Consider the following 22,035-nt stretch of genomic DNA (forward strand, 5'->3'; position numbering starts at 1 on the left):
TTCGACAGATTGCTTACAGATCAATCAAAATGCCTGCTTTATTCCTGGCTACAGCATATGTTCTACTAAGAGGCCTCATTCCAGAGTACCAGTGAACACACACCTCAGAAAGGCATTTTGCTCGCATATATACTGCACGATCACTGCCTCAAAGTTCATTTTGCCTTCCAACCTGCTCAGGAAACTAAATTAGTAGATCTACTGGTGAGCTGCACTGAAACAAAAATAACCCTGATTGAACAAAAATATAATTAATAATATTAAAAAATAAATAAGCAGAATTTTAAGAAAGGTCCCCATATGTTTTCCCTTCAACTGCATCAGAAACATACATGTACAGCTTGCAATAAAAACTGAATTAGAAACAAAACTTTAGCTCTCTGGAATCACAGAATCAAATCCCACACTCAAATAATTCAATAGGTTTTTGACCATTAGTTTCTCTGGGACAGGACATCCCCCTTACTGCTGCCAGCACTATGCTTTGAATATCCCCAGTTGCTAAAGTAAATGGAAAGTCAGGAGTTACACAGACTACAGGATCCAGCTTTTGGGAGAGCAGATTTTTTGATAATAATTTTGCCTTTTAAAAGGAGAAGAAAACATAGCCCTACTAAAATACAAAGTAGTATCTCTTCAAATGCACCTGTACGAATACTCTCACATCCATTCTCATAATTTTCTTTTTTAATATCAATGGATATTTTGATCGGTTCAGTAATGACAGCACTAAAATAATAAAAAAAAAGAACCTAAGTATAGTTGAACTGGGGAGCTACAAGGGCAAATACAACAATGAAAATGACAGAGACAATGGGATGCACAGTAACAAGGCACATAATTAATCAGCTACATTAAATGGCCAAAATGAAAGCAATGGAAACCACTACTTATACTTTCAAACACAGTTATCATTCTCTGTGTAGATGTTTTTTAAAGAGCCCTCGCTATCCTACTTCAAATATCACAGTACTATCCAAAATTTTAGTGGCATAATTTATCAATATTGGCTGAACTCACTCACTGTATAGCAGAAACTGAAAAATACAACAGTTGATATTTGAATTTACTGTACATATAAAATTAGCTTTTCCCTTTTTTACAGGGCAACTGACAAGTTTTTATTGTAATAATTGAGAGAATTCACTTCTTGCTTCTCTCTTACAACTGCTTAATATTAGCTATACTAGCTTTTTTTATAAAAAGTACATTATTAAAAATACACAATTACTATGTAAGAAAACATACTCTTACACAGCAATAATGGTGCAGGTTTTTTAATACTCTGATTTCTTGTTGCTTCAGTGGAAAATACTATGAAGCCAAAATATTCAATCACACAGGAAAAATCAAATTTTAAAAGCATGCCACATGACAAAGGCTACAAGTTTAAAACACCATCACATTATGCTCAACTTATTATAAACTGTAGCCATACAGTTTGCCATCTTAACACAACACTACAACCAAACAATGAAGACCATATACACATTTAAATCCTAATTCCGAATCTTAGGCTATTTGTTTTATAATGCTTAGTCCACAGAAGTACTATAGTACTGCGGTTAAACCTTCTGCTGCTCACTGCCACTACCATTTTGTTGCAGCAACTTGCAGCCTTGTTTGTTCAGAGAATCAATTTGTTAACACCTTGTAGTAATTGCACTTAAGGAGTGGCACTACAGGTGACACTCATTCCTCGCTGCCATATTGCTTCAATGCCTTTTGGTGATATGCAATGAGCCAAATGAGGAAACTGTTTCTTTTTTGTCATCTGGGACATTTTTGTTGCTGAAGTTTCTTTTAGAAGTAGATTTTATCGCTGTGGCCATTGAAGACAATGAATCTTGTGTTCACTTTTATTGCATGGTATAAGCAGTGCTGGACCACCACTACAACATGCTAAATACTTCATCAAGCTCAGAAAGACGTGTGTTCTATACTTAAAACACATCTTCATCATATTCTGCTAGGGCAAGCTTCAAGAAAAAACTTTTCTCAATACTAATTATCTTGTTCACTATTTCTAGTCTAAATTTTGTTAGAATGAAATTTCAGCCTTATCTGACAGATACACGTCCCTTCAATGACAGAAAGACCTTCTTCCTATGTAGACTATACAATCACTTAACTATTTTTGAGCATAAAATACTTCTGATTTGCAGAAAGATTTTCTAGACAGTAGGTCTAGAGCCATCTAGACTTACTAGACATCTAGACAAGTCTAGAGCTCAAAGTCATCTTGCTCTTTCTGAAAATTTCTGTCTACCTCTTGTTTTCTTCCATTCCTCAGGGCTCAATTCTAAGGCCAGTTCTGTTCAGTATTTTTATGAATTATCCGGATGCAGGAGTTGAATGCACCATTAGCAAGTCTGCTGATGATACCAAACCAGGAGGTCCTGTTGACGCTCTTCAGGGATGAGAGGCTTTGCAGAAGGATCTGAATAAATTGAGGCACTGGACAGCCAACAGTGACATGAAAGTGACAACTCAAAACGCTGGATTCCACACCTGGGACAGAGAAATGCCAGGCACAAGTTCAAACTGGGAGAGGAGTGGCTGGCGAGCAGCCCTGGGGAGAGTGCTCTGGGGGTGCTGGGCGGCAGCAGGCTCCGTGTGAGTCGGCCACGTGCCCTGGCAGCCCAGGGGCAAACGGCACCTGGGGGACACCAAACACAGCGTGACCAGCAGTGGAAGAGGCGACCAGCCTGCTGCGCTCAGCGGTGGCGCAGCTGCACGCGGGGTACTGTGTGCACGCAGCTCTGGGCCCTCCACTTCAGCAGGACGTGAATTCAGGCCCTTGAGCGCATCCAGAGGGCAACAAAGCTGGTGACAGGGCTGGGAGGAATGTCCCGTGAGGGGAGCCTAAGGCTTCGGGCTTGTCCAGTCTGGAGAGAAGGAGGCTGAGGGGTGACCTCGTGGCTCTCTGCAGCTCCCTGAGGAGGGGAAGTGGCGGGAGGCGCTGAGCTCTTCTCCCTGGGACCCAGCGACAGGACAGGTGGGAATGGCGCAAAGCTGCGCCGGGGGAGGCTCAGGCTGGGCATTGGGAAGCATTGCTTTACCGAGGGGGTGGTCACACCCTGGAACAGGCGTCCTAGAGAGGTGGTCAGTGCCCCGAGCCCGTCCGTGTTTATGAGGCGCTTGGGCAATGCCCTTAACAATGTGCTTTAACTCCTGGTCAGCCCTGAAGCGGCCAGGCAGCTGGGCTAGGTGACAGTTTTAAGTCCCTTCCAACGGAAATATTCTATTTTATTCTAGTTTTTTATTCCAAGCTTTTGGGTTTTCAAGATGATCTATGTGACACAGAGTACTGTGTGTATAGGGAGTAACAGCTACCTGAGTAAAAAGTTGTTTATGTGAGGGATCTGTTCCTTCAAGCTTTTAAGTTTTTAGTTTTAAGTTTTTGCCAGGGCCTTTTATTTAGGTTCTAGAAAAACTGAAAAGAATTTCACCTCTATTCAAAACAGCATTTAAGCACATAATAGATGTTAGGTAATGTTAGGTAATGCACTGGGTTTTATTATGATTTTTATTATGGTATTTTGTGGAAAGAATATGAAAATAATTTTAACATTCAAAATTATATTCTGCATAAATACAATGGGAAGACTGATATCCTTGCAATTTTAGCGATAAGCATGAGATTCCAGGCACAACTAACTACATACACATCTGAAATGCTAAATGACAAGAATTACACATTCATTTATTTGAATGTTATCAGTCATACGTTTCTCCTGTTCTTCTCCTAACACAACTAAAAACATTTATTTATTAAAACGTTCTGACTGATAACTGAAATGTACACAATCAGTCCCACAGCAACTGCAACAAAACCATGTTAAATGTTACAGGACTGGCAGGAATGATAATCAGTTTGTATAGTAATATTTAACATGAGCAGACACTACATTAGAACATGATAGCTATGAAAAACGTGATTGTAAATTCTTCCTTCAACTTACTTTGTTTTCCAACTTGAAATACTGCCTGCATTATACTCTGACACAGTTGTTAATGATTAAGGTTATTTCCCTGGAGTTAAAAAATTCAACAGTTTGATCTCAGTATATGCATTTGGAATCCTACAATGTTCAGTCTTTACATGATCTACTGATTTGAAAGCTATTAACTGTTCTTGCTAGCCTATGTCTTAGTGTTCATTAACATGTTACTAGATAAATTATGCAGAATAGTCTCAGGTGTGTACAGCACAGACATAGAAAACACATATCCCAAACGCACTTTGAAAAAACTGCCTTCCTCTTAGGAAGAAGAAAGAAATAGTACTTTTTCATGAATCAACTTACTAACCAACAATTCAGCTAATTAAGATGAAGTATTTACAGTAAGTTGTTCTGAGTAGGTCAGGACATAAAGAAAACAACCTGCAGAAGTTTAAGCCCTGATTAATTTGCAATTAATCTGATACCCTACAATTTATTTTTTTTATCTGTTTCAATTTGCAAACCACCCTCCACCAGCAGCAAAGCAGGCAACTTTAGGTGGCATCTTAAAATTCAAAAAAGATAGCTCTGGTTTCTACCTCTACAGGCACCTCCCATTCAGAATGCCTTTTACCCACTTCCAAAGGTTTGCCCTTTTAGGCTTTAAAGGAAGTGAACTTCTTCTAAAGGAGCTTTCATCACATGCTCCATTATGAAGGAATTGCTAATTCATCATCATATGTGTATAAGAAAGATTAATTTGGTACAGCCACCTCCATCCTGCATACTTGTGACAACTGTGCTTATCTAAATAAGGTGTATACACATCATGAACTAACCTGAAGCTACAGGATAAATGGACTCAGGACTTTTGAAAATGTGACACTTTCACTCTTTTGGAATGCCACAAACATGCATTATGTACGGTGGCTTTCAATTCTGTTTCAGGAGAGTATTGATGTATGTCATACTGTTTTCCGAAACTTATGCCAGACCGTTGTGTTAGGCAGACAAGTTTGGCCAGGAAACATGAAGCCTGAAAATGAAATAGTATAGAACTAAGTATAGTTCTAGAAATAGTATATATAGTTATATAAAGAGTATAACACTAAGAGAACTCAGGTCTAGCTTTTACAGGTGGAAGAATTAAATCTAAACGATTTGCACTCCTCACAACAGACAAAGCTGTAGCAGCACCTGTACACAGATTCTTTTAAAGGCTGTTGAAATGAAAGAAATGTAAATATAGAGGAAGGGGAGAACACAAAAAAAATTTGGTATTTTACATATGCTGACCTTAAAAGAATGCTGATAAACCTTAAAAACTTAGGAAAAAAGCTTTTTTGTTTTTCTAAAATTGCTTAATTTGTAAATACAACAAGTTTAATATATATAACAGACACGGGTCAAAATACCTGCTGCAAGTGCACACCTCCAGAGGTCTGAATGTACGTAAGGTGTGCATACTGACTAACAAATAGAATATGTTCTCTAGTGATTACAAAAGAATATATGGATGCAATGTAGGGGGAAAAGCACACCTAACAGCCACAGACTGGAAAAACAATAAATGTTTGCAGTTTAGGTCAGATTACTTTCTCCTTCCCAAATTTTCAAAATGAAACACTGCTGCCCATGTTTATCCTCCTTGCTGGAAGTTCTCAAACCTATGGTCAAATTGACCAATTCACTGTCTCTCACCTGGATCATCCAGTTATTTGAATACCTCATCTCTATTATATGCATCTTCAAACAGATTCTAAACTTTTTTTTCTTTGCGGTCATTTTCCCCAAATTTGGTACTTGTTAAAGGAAAACAAACAAACAAACAAATGAAATCCCCTGTCCACCTGATTATAAGGACTTCTAGAACATACATATTCCACCTAACACTGAAAAACACATGGAAATGCACTGGAGTTACTCACACCAGAAAATCAGAATTGATAAATTAAAAGGAAAGTTTACTTCAGATTATTATTAAAATGAAATTTGAAAACATTTATGGCAAGACAGCCTTAGAGACAGGTAGAGTGGCCATTTTTGAACAAATGTGTATTTAACCAGAAACAAAAAAATCCAGTCCTTGAAAAAGGTGATGCCTCCCTGCCATTGATGATCCGACTGTCATGAGAACATCAGTGGCAAGTCATCTTGCATGCAGCTTATGCATGTTCAAATAAAAGTAATTAACAGAAATTCTCCTCACAGATTCAAACATACCTATTTTTAATATCTTATGATTTAAAACCATGTGTTTCTTACAATATTATTTCATTAGTAATTGGAAAGTTACATGGGAATAAACTGAGTTTCCAACAACACTACATCTTGATTTTTGATACAAAAATACCAGAGTAAATATTCAATTGCCAAAATCGGCAACAACTTAAGAGGTGCTACCAGCCTTTTATGCAGAAAACACACCAAAAGCCAATGAATGAAAGCTGAAGCCTGACTGTATCAGGAAAGAAACAAGTAGTATAGGCAGGTGAAGCCAGAATGCAGACAGGGCAGGTGTTGCTGAACTTGGTAGGGTCATTCTCCCTTTTCCTTGCCTTATGAAAAGGGCACAGCCTCACCCAAAACACTACAGTGGAGAAGAAAGGCACTCAAGGGGGCAGAGAAAAAGATGTAAGTTACTTTGGCCACCTTGGTAGACTCAAACCTCTGGAAGAGAGAGGGAAAAGCCATGATGCTCCACAGCTCTGAAGAAGAAACCAAAACAGGAGGAAAAGTCTTGGAGGCAGGTTTGTAAAGGTACATGATCCACAAATCCTCTAAACTTCCCATCCCACCAGTTAGTTCATACATTAATACCTTTTTAGCAGTAATAGTGATTAACCATTCTTATGACTCATTTAAAAGAAAAAAAAATAAAATACTGCCTTCCTGTATCTGGAAACAGATGCCTGTTTTTACAAAAGATGCCACTGCGCTTAGTTGAAGAAGTCACAAGTAAATGTCTTTGCAGTATAAGAGGTCAAACCAAATGATCTAATAATCCTTTGTAGCACAAAAATCTGTGCATGTTTGATTTGGACAGAAATGGCCTTTTTTACACTAAGACGGACCCATCTAAATAAAAAATATCAGAAAAGTTAGGGAATGGAAGAGGAAAAAGTTCTTCTACTAGGAAAGTGATTAATAAATAAAATCTCATCTCAAACTATTTTCCAAATTATAACCCCTCCACCTTTAATGGACCACTTAAACATTTGGGGTTTTTTTGTTCTTAAAATAATTTCATAAATGCATATAGTTATATATGCCTTCCAAAAAATTATATTATCAGGATATGGTATTTATACCGGGCTTTCTTACTTCCTGTTGTTCTCCCTCCACCAATTATGACACATTCTGGGTACGCACCATCCTTCCTTTAAAGCTACAAGTAAATTTCACACAGTGCTTTACTACCAGACATAATGTGTAGTGATACATTATATCCATATTAATTTTGATTTACTTTCTTGCACATTTAGATTTGTACTGAAATAGGACAAATCTCTGCAACAGTGTGAGTGGCGATCTCCTGTTGGTGGTGGTGACTGATTGACAACTGTATTGCAGATCAGTCATAAAGCTTGTTAGAAAATGAGACTAGTAGATGGGAGCCTCTCACTGGCTGCTAAGTGTAACACTTTATTACAAGAAACCATATGAATTTTTTAACCTTGTGATATTATGAACTGTGTTTGTTAGATCACCCTGTCCTATCACAAGAACAGTCCTAGATATTTACATATGGAAAAAAAAACCTGGAAGCACATTTAGATTCCATTATTAACATGGCAATCCAATTTTCTAGTTAGTCTCTTAAATACAGTTGCCTCTTCTTTAACAACAGCTGCCAATAAACTGAACAGGATTTTTAATTACTCTCATACAGGTTTCACCATGAAAATTTATTTCAAATAGATACTCAGCTAGGATAAATCACTTCTTATTAAATGCAATCACAATTAATTCTCGACCAATACACAAATATTCACATGCAAACGGTCATTTTGGAAAGCTGTTTATCTACCTAATATCTAGAAGGTCTTACAATCTGAATGCCTGTCTGTTTCAGTGAAAAAATGCTTCATAGTAGGTGGGCAGTGGTTTAACAGACCAGCAAAAGACGTAATGGGAAGAGCAATGAAATCAATGAAAATGAAATGAGTAAAGAAATTGTCAACAACTGTCTTTCATGCACACTAACATAAATCACTACTGTATATAGGTTGGAATAGTTTTGATAGTGCACAACTAATATTTTGGCTATAAAAACACTATTATCTGCTACAGCTTAAGCAGGACAGCTTTCTTAAATGAACGTTTTGCAGAAATGAAAATGAATGAAATGTTACAAACAAAATATTTGCTCTTTATTAAACCCAAAGCAGAACTCAAAATTACATTAAACCATAAAGAAAATAATGTAAAGATAGACTTGATGTAAAAAGTCCCTGATTCTCTTTTATTGAATTCTGTATAAACCAAATCACACACCTGGAGAAAATTAAATTAGATTTTTAAGTTTCATTTCTCTAAGACACGGTTAATGAAATGGACTTATTTTATACATTTGACTTTTTAACCTGCAGCTGTTTTGTTTGTTTCTTTTAACTTAAGCTAAGTCTATCTGAAATACACAACATCAGTAACACAATTTGCTTGTTACCAAAGGTAATGATTTGATCAGTGACGGTGAATAACAACAAAACTAAGGAGTTATCAGTTGAAAACAGTAAACAGAACTTGTATCTCTATGGTAAAAGAGGGATTGTGTCAACCACATGTGTTAGTAAGTAAGTTCCTATTCATTTCTATATCCTTTGTCTCCATATGAAAATTCTCCAAACTAATTAAAAATCTGGAATATTTTCTGAGTATTACAGTAGCAAACCAGCCTAGATACACATTGTTTTGATGACCCCAATAAAGTATCTATACAAGAATGAAAAAAGTTATGATGGTAAAGGCCAAATGAGGATCAGAAGTGAAACAAGCTCTACCAATACAAGGTGTAATCCAAATAAAATACTACATTGATCTATTTTGCATAGTTTAATTATGCCTGCTAGTAAAATTAAAATAGTGCTTTAAAATTACAGTTTAAACTGAAACATGTGTTTCAACTGACTCTTGAGTACTTCAGCTGAACCATACACACCAAGAGCATACTACTATAAAATCTAAAATCATGTTGTCTCCCACTTCCTTAGCAAGAAAACTACTTCTAATATATACATTCTGTCTCATATTTACAGAATTATACTCTACAAAATAAATAGCACCTTAAAAAAACAGATAAAGCTATTTAGTGTTCAAAATGCAATTCAATACAATTAGCAGTATTTTTTTCTGTTCTTAAAGGCACTTTGATACAGCACTAGAAAAGCTACTTGAACCAAATAAAACAGGCTGCTTTATTGACACAAAGCAAGAGAAAGCTGTTGCTGAAGGTATAAACATTAGATTTTGTTAAATTTTAGTAAATTTTACTTTAAATTTGAGGAAAAACACAAAACAGTGTTTAATTTGCAAGACATAGCATGGAGTTTTGGTATCATTCAAATAATTCTAGGACATCAAACTTCAAAGTAAGCCTACTACTCCATTTGTGTTTACTGGATGCATTTAAGCCTCACTTGATTTTACATTCAGTTAAGCGTTGCCACTGACTGTATTCTGGTTTCACTGTGTAAAACAAATCTTACAGCATGATATGCAAAGCACAAATATGCATTTGCTCTTATTTGATTAAGGAGAAAACTAGCATGATCTCTAAAAGAGGCAATATTTTTATTCAACTGCAGAACGATTTAAAACAACTAAGAAAACAGAGGAATATCATTGCTACTTAAATATTTAAAGAAACATCACTTTTCAAATTTAATTCCACCTAGAAGACCTATTCCTTATTTTTGTGTATAGAAAATTATTTGTTTTGCCTGTGCTGTCAGGTGAAAAATTCCATGAAATATCTTCCAAATAAGTAAAATGAGACAGTACATAAAAGGAACAAAGAAAAGAGTTTAATTAAAGTCTTGATTTTAATTAAAGAAATCTGAAGGAGGAATGCTTTTTTTTTCCAGATCTTTTTTTCTATTAAAGACATATAAAATATAGACAAATGTTAATATATACTCTTTTTCTATTATTTTGTAACTCAAAACCAAAATTCTCTGTTGCTACCTGGAAGCTCACACTATGGTACTGATATTTATACTCTTCATGAATTATGACTCTTTGTAACTTTCATGCTCAGAAAATAATACTACACAGGTTTTGGATTAATTATTTTTTTTACATTGTACAAGAACTTTGTATTTATCCATACCAACCACTTTAAGAATCAAAACAAAAGAGATTTTATCAGCTCATCTAAACTATCCAATGGTATTGTAAATGTTCATCATAATTTCAAATAGAAGAGTATCAGATTTTCACTCATTACATTGGTTCCTAAAAATAAAGTCCCCTAATTTCATTGCCCTTTTGAGTATTGATGAATCTGTATTATTAATGATACTTTATATCCTTTACTATATTTTTCAACTCTTCCTACTCTGTATTTCACAATTCTCTTCACCATTACTTCCAAATCTACATCCAGATCAGAATACCCAGAAGAATTAGGTAAAAGTATTAGTTAGGGCTATGCAGCAAAGCTAGACTAGGTATAAACCCATTTTTCTAATTTTAGTAAGGGCTGATGGAGTACTCTCTTATGGAAAAGTCCTATGTTTATGTTTAAGTGTCCACAATATTATTGATCAGTCGTAACAGAATGAGTCTTCCCACAGCACTGTAAGACACTTCCACAATTAATTTTTAATTTGAACACTCTTTGGAGACATACCATAGATAAGTAAGAATAAAGCGTTAAATGGTAGTATCGTCCTCTGAAAAATTGGAAATATTTTGAAATAAGCCATTAAACCTACACTAAGACTGAGCAAACAAACTGAACAAATGCAGGGAAGTTTCATGTACCTATTTGTAAATTACATTATTTAACATTTACATCTAACAGTTATGATCAACAACACTGTGCTTTTCTTACATTTCCAGAAAAAAAACAAAATGTTAAAGGAGGCTGGTTTTAGTTCCTGAAAAATATTCAGCTTGGAAAAACTATTATGTGAGCACTCCAAAAGCATCCACTGATATTACTTGCATGCAAAAATTTAATGTATGAAATGTAAATATTTGCAAGCTGTCAAAGGAAAGATCTGCCTTCATGTTTAAGTATTCACAGTATTCCTACTCCTGTATTTTACACATGTATATATTACTTACTTTACAAAAAGTACTTATTCTGACAACACAATATTGCTATACATTCTGTCACAAAAACCATGTCTGTCTGCAAGAACATTTCAGTAAGAAACTAGACTCAAAGAGTTTGTGTCAGTCTGAAATACTTACTGTCGCTGGGGAGGCCCGCGTTGTATGAGTCACTGAATGACCAGAATTTTCCATTGCATTGCCAATCAGATAGGTCCCTCCTGAGCTGCTAATGAGTTGTCCTCCTGTGACACCCATCTGAATCCCTCCAGTGCCCACCATGCTATGAGATGAGACCACTGTCGTCACCTGTGCAGAACTTCCTTGAGTATCAAAATAATTTCCCCCAGTGTTTTGGCTGTACATCTGGGTTTCTGTGTAAGGATAAGTTGTTGATCGGCTTCAAGAAAAAAAAAAAAAAACAACAAAAAAAACAAAAGGAAAAGGAAAAGAAATTATTTGTATCGTTCATTTAGCTGAGGGAAACATTGTAATTCTTGAAATATATACAGAATAGCTGTAACCAAATTAAACAAGAATGGCAAACAGTCTCTGCCTCCTCAGAGAACAACACTCATCAAGTCAAAGCACTAGATAACCAATTCAGTGACAATGTTAAACCAAGCATCCACCAAGCCCTTATAGAAATATTTGTCAGTCCTACCTAAAGAGGAGGAGAGAAAGAAAGTATGACAAAAATTGAGGTGGCAGGCAGAAAGAGCTCATCCAGTTATTAATACATTTCAAAACAATTAATTAAGAACCATCTTCTAAAACTATTTTAATCCAATGAAAAATATTTGAATTTTAGTCAGATATTCTAGATTTTGTCTACTGTGCTTGCTGCAGAATTACAAGCAATTCATACAAACATCAGTCAAGAGAGTCCAGTGTTCAAGAACCCTGTTATCTACTGTTTTTAAATTAATTAAAGCTCTTAGTTCAAGCTTCAAAATCAGACTTCACTGGTATTTGGGGAAATGCAGTTCTTTTTACAGGGTGAATTCAAAATCAGACATGAATTCATGTTATGATATAAACCTGCATTTAAGAAATAAAATGAAAACAGAACTATGACTTGTAAAAAGGTCACAAAGATGAAAGAAGTTAAAGATATGCAACAGCAACATTTTTAAAATCACTTTCAGCTATGAAACATTTATGCCTCATTAATCAGCTTACCCTAACAAACTACTCAGCTACTGAAATCTTCTATCATGTTTCACATTCTTAATTATTTATCTTGAATCATTACTCTTCATAGGTTATAATCTATTTATAGTTTTTGAATGTCCACGTACAAAATTTGATCTTCAAATCAATGTATTTCAAAACTGTGAAGTAAATGGCATTCATTATTTCAAAGGCCAGATTCCTCATTTTAGAAAAGTCTATTTGGAAATTTTAACCTGTTTCGTGACTGCTAAGCTTTGTATCTTGGCAAGCATGATACCATTAAATTTCTTATTTAATCATTAAAATCTGTACTATTGCTTGTAAACAACATGCAACACTATTTTGAAATTCAAAGTTCTCCATTAACGTGGAATATTAAAAGTATTATGATTCAGAGAAAACAGAGAGATGCCCAAACTCTGCGTAAGTCTCCATTTATTATCTGCCTAAGATTCATTTAGTATAATCACACAAAACACAAAATCAGATTTTTTATTTATGTAATGTAACATTACATATTTACAAAACCACTATGTAACTAAATGAGTTCAACAAAAAAATGCAGATACTTTTGTCCAAAAACAGAACAAGAGAAGGAAGCAGCATCCATTTCTTATGTAGTAAGCTGGTGGTTAATACACCTATCTAGGAACTTGAAGTCAGGCTTTTTTTTCTCTTTATCTAAATAGGAATTAAGTTTCTTATCAATATACAGAAAAGGCCATGGCCATTTACTGTTAGTTGTTATGTTTTTTAATTATGAAAACTTACACAAGATTAATTAATTACTAAACAATAGACTCAGAGATAATGATTCCTTTTTTAGCTTCAGAAACTTCATTACTTTTCAGGAACTGAAGATACAGCATCTTATCAACAACCAAAGTCAGAAATTTTGCTTTATTAACTATGGCCACAACAGTTTCTTCTTTCCACTTCAGAGACTTCCAGAAACTCCAAAATTTTAGTTTTAAAATCCTAAATGTTTCATAAGCCTTACACTACATGATTTGCTTTTACCCATCATTAAGCTACTTAAACATTTTCCTTTTCATTTGAGTATAGCAAAAGCCTCAAGATCAGCTGAAAGGAACAAAGTTAATGTGAAAGAAACACCTTGCAGTCTACTGAAAACAAAGCAAAATCATTATTTTAGGGACTAAAGCTCAAGAAGATAGTTAATTATTAACATTAACTATTAACATTTCTTTTAGAGAGTTAAAAATCAGTTGATCTTTGCATTGTAATAACCTATGTATGTGTTTAAGTATGTGCAGGTCCCGATTAATCTGTTTTATCATGTCAACGTATCATTGTGATACCTTATGATACCATTGTGATATCATTTATCTTGTGATATGCAAGATAACCAAATGTTTTAAGGTCACTGCATGCAGTAACATGACCCCTCAACATAAAACAGTAGCAAAGAGGAAAACAAGATGTTAATATCCTTCAGACACACAGAAGGATAACTTAAATTAAGGAAGTGATCTTCTACTTCTCCATAGCACTTGCAGCACAAACATGCAACACTTTCTCAAATAATCTGATATATATCATACAGTCAGTTCTTTCCCATTGCAAAACACTCCTAACTCTTCTTTTCTTCAACAGATGCATATAAAGATGATCTAGGGACTAATTGCAGTGTAACTGAAGTCTTCTGGCTCTTTATGAGAACACCTTATTGATATATTATGGCTTGTGATACAAGGCAGGCAACAGAATCTAATAGCTCCTTCTATCAAAATGCTGTGAAATTCAGTATTTACTAGAATGTGGCCTTAGAAAGATCATCAGAATTACTAATAAATTTGAAGTCCAAGTAGTTAGGCTGCAGAATTCTAGTTTCCAGAAGGCTGTGCAAACTAGATGATGTTTACCCTGAAAGCGAGTTACACGAAGTCAGACGCTGTGTGAATTCCATTTAAAATAAGCAAGCCTGGAAAATGTGTCCAATGTTGAAACCCCACACTGAATATTAATGACACCAGCATGAGTTCGACTAGCATTGCAAGGTACAATAGCTCAAGGAATCCCCTATTATGCCTTATTGCTTACACACATATTGTAATAATTTGTGAAGTATAATGCTAGAAATAAAACACATGGAGTTGTGGTATAAAGTTCTTAATAAAATGATGGGGTTTGGCACATGAAAACAGAAACTATGAGTTCATTAAAGCCCAGCCTTAGCATACAAATTAAGCACAATGTCTTGCATTGTATTACAGACACTAACATAACATTACTGAGCTTAACTTTTTAAAAGTTCTTTTTGTCTTTTCACTTCTGTCTCTTCAAAGACACTGGCACATTGAAGAAAGGAGACAAAACCAACAGCTCAGAAAGAATAAACCTTTTTGTTGTCCTCCCTTAGTTTTCAGTGTACACACATGGAAAATAATTTATTCCCAGTTGCATCTATGATTTGATTCTATGCCACGACAACATATCTCAGTAATACACATAGGGTGATCATGGCCCCAGATTTTCTTTCAGCAAGCAGTTGATCGGACAGACTTACTTTTCCTGCATTTATATCTGCTTAGAAAACATAAGCCTACAGACTTATGCTGGTTTTATTTATGTCTTAGAAGTCTACCTGGTTGAAAGATTTTTCCATTACCCTGTGTTTTAGTAAAAAAAAAAAACAACACAAAAATATTTATTTCCCTTTTTCAAGAATTGAGAAATGCAGCGTCTTTAAATAAAAATTCTCAAATCAGGTTAGAAGTCCAGACAAGTTAACTCAAGTGCAGTTTGTGTTTATTTAAAATTAGTTTTTAACCTGAAATTACATACCAGTAACTTCTGTATCTTGGAAGATAAGTAATTAACTACTGAATTCTTATCACTAGCTGTAGACACTGACTTGGAAAAATCAAGTCTTGGGTAAAATGCACATAAACCTATCCTTCTCCTTGAAGTTCTATACCTTTTATACCGTAACTTGAAATACCAGCATCCCTTCACAGTGGCTGTACAACAAAAAAAAAAAAAGCATCTTAATTCAAACAAGAAATCCTTTCATTGTCAATTGTTTAGTTCTTCTGTAATTCTAATTCAAACAAACAAGTAGCATAATAATTATCTTACTCATCAAGTAATAACCTCAGAATTGCTGTTGTGGGTTTTGGTATGGATTACTACATAGCTTAGCAGGCAGGCACGTAAGTATTTTTTCAGTGTAATCTCTGTAATGCAAGTTAGCCTTTTATGGTACTTAATTAACTAAGGTATTATTTCCTGGGATATAAATATGATAAACACTAGATTAAAATAAATATTTCAGGACATACTGTTATTTATACAGAGTAGCTAATGCTCATGATAATGCTATGGTATTGCAATACGGTAGAAAACCTCTGTGCATAAAAGCTAAGAGAGTCTTTCATGCCAGAACAATATCCTCAAACTCCTTTAAGATTTTAGTATAATCCTGTAGTCCTTCAGCTGATAGTCAGCTTCACAGAAACTAGAGAGAACAGAATCCTTTGTCTAACACCAAAGGAAGGCCTTATCACAGTCAACGCATTGGTGCAGCCTCTGGAGGTGGTGTATCACAAGCAATGGGAAGAAAGGGAGGTGCCATACACCCTAACACTGACACAACAGAACATGATACAGCAGTTGAATGATAATGGAGAGGGCTAAAGCATCTCTCTCATCCTGCGTCATACAACCTCCTGCCTCCCAACCAAGAAATCTACTCCTGTAACCAGAATACCGATTCAGGGCTTTTTAATAACAGATAAAATCCCAATGAAGCAATAACCTTCATCCACAAAAGCCTCCTCAACTGATCTAAAGACAGATATGGAGGAACTGATAAGACAGTAAATAATAATTTTCTTTCACCAATCCCCCTTTATCAAATGGAACTGCTAAAACCAAAGATCAAAACCTACACCATGAAAGGGCAATTAATGAATCTATAACCAGAGAACAAATATTCAAAGTAAGAAATTTTCTCTGTGATAGTGAATAGTTCATCTGCCTTATGCATATATAATCTCTCAATACAGACAACTAAAAATATATCAGCCAGAAAAAGTTTTATAAAATTTACCTAGAATAGAGCTGCATTATTCCATATAAAGGTATTCTGATTTATCATATTCAAAAATTAAAGTAAACATGTTACTGACAGGCATTCATTATCAATAAAAAAAGAATGGACATCTTTAACATCCAGTCCAAGATCTTTTTCCACATGGAAATAAAGCAATACAAGCACACACAATGCACAACTGCAGGAAAACTCAGTTAAGAGGGAATGAAGAAAATGAAAACAGCAGAAATCTTATAAACAGTATTCTCACGACTTGTAAGTTAGACAGACAAGGGAACCTTAGTTACAGATCTCTAAAAATTCTGATGAAGTACTGCAGACCTATAGCCCAAAAAATATGGTATTACCACTGTCAGAAACATGTCACAGGATTTGTAATAAACCCTCAAGACCTCAAGACTTGGACTTGTCAGGCTTCCTTGTCTAGACTTGTCTGTGACAGCCTAGAGCTATGTTCTAGCTTAGCTGTAACAGTAATTGTCAAACAATCAGATAAATATTACTTCATCTGTTTCTGTTTTAGCTTAGCTTTCTACGATTGTGTGGTGTAAAGCCCATTGTTAAAATGCTGATGCTCTAACAGACAGTAATATCAAATAGCTATTTTGTGTAGAATAAACAATCCATGTCCCTAGATTAAAAATGTAGCAAAGAGGATAATAAGCATGGGATGACAGTATTCAAGAAATACGCAGAAAATGTAAAACACACCATATATAGTAAATTCAGATGTAATATGGAAATGGAAACCAATGACAAATGAATAAGCTGTAGGCTGTGCTAGAAAACACATTAAAAATAGCTGCAAGTGGACCCAGTGTGAGTAGAGAGCCTCCCACCATCCATCATACTTCTCCAGGCGTAACACCTGTGATGGAGGGTAACTTGCTGTAATCCTTTCTCAGATGGAAGCCATTGACCTTAGCATGCAGAAGGGTCATAAAAGGGCAGGTATAATGCCAGAGAAACAGGGATGGGTACTAGGAAGATAAAAACTTTATCTGAATTACTGTATTGATAATAATTCTTTGATTTGACAGTTAAGATTTCAGTTAGAGTAATTGTAAATTCTTGGTTTTGTATACAAGGTGTGTTTTGCCCACATAAACAACACAAATTGTAGTACAACAAATTGGTAAAGAATGCGTTTTGGACCCACCACCAATATAAATTCTTAGACAATCCCACAATTAAAACTGTATTTGCTACAACAGAATTATCAGGTAAATGGCTACATTTGATTAATACATTACAATTTATGTAAAAAGAAAGTTCATGTTTAGTAAAGGAGACTCACTCAACTTCTTAATACAGGTGAAGCCATGATACTCTTTATTTAGTCTAAACTGCCAGGTAAGCCTGTAAATGTCACTGCAGCAACAATGCATTTTTGCTTCAGGATAGAGTGACATGCTTGACAAGCAAAATTGTTATTAACTAGACACAAATGTAGATAACATAATTCAAATATTCTCATATTATACAACTTACATGACAAGTGGTAGGTTACACTCCTTGTATTATCATTATGCCTCCAATTATAAAAACACAAGGAACTATTAAGCATAGACAAAGCATGATATAAAATGTGTGGGAATAAGAATACAGCAGTTACACTTGACGAAGACTGCAAAACATGACAAACCTCTTACCTTTAGAATCAAAAGCATCAGGTACATCTTTTGTCATATATATTCTAACTACATCCCTTGTTGCTATCATATATGGACTTAAATCAGTGCTAGTTTGCAAGTGCTTTGTTTTGAAATAAAGAATAATTCTTTCGTCAGGCATGCTGTAACATTTATTTCAGACATGCCTGTGCACTGAATTAATGTCTTCACCCTAACTATGGGTTGCAGAGTTCTTATTCCATTGATAGACCCGTACTGTCACCAGATAGATTATGAAGGCACCCTACATCTGATTTTGAGTTAGAATTAAGATTTTGATTAAGCTTGGTCATAAAATAAATCAAACATACAATCATAGGAAGACAATCCAAAAGACAAACCAATGATCACTCTAGCCAATTACATCATTTACAAACCTAACCCTATTTTCTGAAAGTGAAACAGACAAGTTCTGGAGCAGGGCTAACTGGACAAACTGGCTGTAACACACTTCTGTGAATCTATAATGATCCACAAGGCTAATCTTTCATAGATTTCAGTAGGAAGAGCAAAAAAAGATCAACTGCAATCTGAAAATCTGTCTTAGTATTTTAGCACAAGATAGGCTCGCCTCTGTGTTTTCTGTCACAGCAGAACATGACACAGTCAATGCAGTTTTCTTTAGGCATATGGTAAGCTTTTTGTTCACTTTCAAAAACTCTAAAATGTCATTCCTACATTCATCCAGCTCTGAACAAGCTAATCCAGTGTCAAAACAAGAAGAGGAGAAACAAATATATTTTTTTTAAACCATAGAACTTCAGTAACAATAAAAACAGCTAATAGAAAAACAGCTCTTTAATCTCTGAAGGAAGTTAGCTGTCAGCAACATAGAGCCCCGTTCTCCTTCACCTATCAAATAAATGAATTATAACATGTAACACATATATTCAATAACTTTAATTTACATAAACGACACTTTTGCATTCTTAATCTGGAATATAACTGTATGTGGAAAAATGAGTTTCACAATATATAGTCTACAAAAATTCTGAGTAGAAACACAGACTGGTCCCATTCTCCATGAATGAAATCATAATCTTTAGAAAGGTTAATGTTCCTAAAAAGTATTGAACAATAAATTTGCTGTTCACTACAATGCGAGTAAATTCTTCTATGAGAAGGAAAAGCAATCTCGATTAGTCTCATCAATTAAGACAGCATTCTTATTACACTAAGGAAGTCTTTCATATCCCATTGACTTATTTGGAAGAAATGACACAGGGATTCAGATACAGAAACACAGTAAGATCATGGAAAACTGAAGGTTTGTACTAAACAGTCTGTAACATCTGGTTGTGTTGTCCAAGGACCGTAAGCAGTCATGTAGTACACATCTCATGTGCTGCCAAAAGTGCATGTGCTAACAGCTCACATAAGAACTTACAAGTGATACATGAAAAGAGAAACTTGAATAATAGCCTAAGAATGGCCTTTTTTGGAGGCTAGCAGCAGCGGGCTCTTGTGGTTGCAATGAAATGATGCTGCCACTGAGTGCTGCTGTACGGGACATGCTAGAACTCCAGCATGAACTGGAGTCTGAAACAGCCAAGTGATACGCTACAACTGACATCCCTAACAAGTTCTTCTTGACCCCTTTGGCAGCAGACTGCAGGCCACAGTCTGCTTTCCCTTGGAGGGGTATCCAGTACACTGGGCATCGACTGCCCTAGGGGTGGAAATATTTGTCACTCCCTTTTCTTCTGTACATGTCAAAGACCATTGTTAACTTTTTTTTTTTAGACCTTTTTTTTTTTTAGTTACAAAAATCATGTAATGACTACTCTGACCTGAAATAAAGGGGTCCTGCCTCCAAAAAGGTGAAGTAAAGTGACCACAGGGTTTACTGGGCTGTGTAAGTTCAATGGTCTGGTACATCAACCCCACAGGAGACAGTTCATGCCACAGCACTCGGGTCAGTGTGAAAAGGACACAATGTGAAAAAGTACGCTTTACATCACAGCCAGGGACCATAGTCCCATGTTGGGTGCCAAAAAGGACTGTCATGGTTTAACCCCAGCTAGCAACTAAGCCTCTTCCAGTCGTTTGCTCACTCTCCCCTGGTGAGATGGGGGAAAAATCAGAAGGTTGAAAGTGTGAAAACTTGAGGACTGAGATGAAGATGAAGATAGGTTAGTAAGTAAAGCAGAAGCTGCACACGCAAACAAAGCGAAACAAAGAATTCACTCACTACCTCCCATGGGTAGGCAGGTGCTCAGCCATCTCCAGGAAAGCTGGGGACTCCATTGCACATAACAGTTACTTGGGAAGACAAACACCATCACTCCGAATGTTCCCCCATTCCTCCTTCTTCCCCCAGTCTTCTATGCTGAGCATGACATCATATAATTTGGAATATCCCTTTGGTCGGTAGGGGTCAGGTGTCCCAGCTATGCCCCTTCCCATTTTCTTGCGGACCCCAAGCCTACTCACTAGTGGGGTGGGGTGAGAAGCAGGAAAGGCCTTGACTCTGTGTAAGCGCTGCTCAGTGAGAACTAAAACATCCCTGTATTATCAAGACAGTCTGCAGCACAAATCCAAAATATAACACTAGACCAGGTACTATGAGGAACATTAACACTATTCCAGCCAAAACCAGTACAATAGGGAAATCTAATGCATATTTAGGACACATTGTTAAGAATTTACAAGCGAGAAGAAAACAGACAAGACAGTATGTGAAAAATGAATTAAGCAAAATGTGCTAGCAGAAACATGCTGCCAGTGTTAACATCAGAAGTCTCTGATCCAAGTAATATTGCTCTTTTGAATCACTTTAGGATTACCAACAACTAAGTACTTGCAGACAATAAAGAAGTGTTCTAAATAATTTTTCTTTAAAGCCACTAACACAGCAAAAATGGTAAATGAAAAGAAGCGGTAGAGAAGTTTCTTCCCAAGCAACACGATCCTGCTTTGATGTTTGAGCCAAATTCAAAGCTGGTGCTTCTCCAAGTCAAAGATTAGATTAGGTTACCTCCAGAGGTCTCATTGACATAAGAGTATTCTTTCTATGTTTCTAAGTTTGTGTATCAGAAAGAGGAACTTGATGATGGAAAAGCGTGTTCACGGAAGCAGGAAATACAAAATAATGTGTAGAAAAGAGGCTAAAGAAGCATAAAAAGGAGACAATGTTGCGCTCCTTCCTCTGCCTCTCCTCACTGCTTTGGAAAAAAAATTACTTAGCTCATTTTATTTAACACAGGAATGAAATTACATCACTATTTCTTTTAAATAATAACTACAGCTGCTATACCTTTCTAGGTTTAGCCTAGAATTGGCACTAGGATTGCAGCCAGGAACACAGAAGGCCCTGCATTACATCCTGAGGATGGAAGTTACATGGTATGTCCTATGGACAGAACTTGCCCATAAACTCAAAAGTGCTTTTTTTGAAAAACACTATGCTGAATATGTAATCTCATGTAAGTTCAACTCAAACAATCACAAGAATTCTATTTACACTAGAATTCTGCCTTAATAAAACCAGTGTGAATTCAGCTTTTCATCCAAAAAACTGTATTGACAATAAAAGAGCTTTGATTGAATCATTTTTCTTTCCAACTAAAATGCACTAACTGAAAATATATATTTAACTTCATATTTTAATAAACATTCAAATTCTGATCATTTGCCAACTTACATAGCGCCATTAGTGTAGACTGTGTCACTTCCCTCCACATACTGAACCTGGGCTGGATAGACATGCTGTACCTGTTGTACAGTCTGCACTTGCTGTACCTGAAAACAAGAACACCAGAAATTTGGGATATTGTAAAGAAAGACCGATGCTTCAGTGTACCTAATGGTTTCTAAACAATACGGGATAGTTCTGTTCTCATGATTACTAAAGGCATGTCACAGCAACAGAAGAGAAAGG

The 22,035-nt window shown here is 35.7% G+C and overlaps 1 protein-coding gene across 4 annotated transcripts in view; it reads right to left on the bottom strand.

Annotated features, from left to right (window-relative positions):
• Positions 1-22,035, bottom strand: part of RFX3 (regulatory factor X3) — a 128,084-nt gene that overhangs the window by 36,926 nt on the left and 69,123 nt on the right. For all 4 annotated transcript variants that reach the window (XM_055698583.1, XM_055698582.1, XM_055698584.1 and 1 more), the window contains exons 3-4: positions 21,799-21,896; positions 11,370-11,628 (exon numbers count right to left, since the gene is read on the bottom strand). In XM_055698583.1, coding sequence (XP_055554558.1) covers positions 11,370-11,628; positions 21,799-21,896 — 357 coding nt within the window. The remainder of the gene's footprint in view (positions 1-11,369; positions 11,629-21,798; positions 21,897-22,035) is intronic.

Source organism: Falco cherrug, chromosome Z (genome assembly GCF_023634085.1).
Source record: "Falco cherrug isolate bFalChe1 chromosome Z, bFalChe1.pri, whole genome shotgun sequence".
Taxonomy (NCBI): domain Eukaryota; kingdom Metazoa; phylum Chordata; class Aves; order Falconiformes; family Falconidae; genus Falco; species Falco cherrug.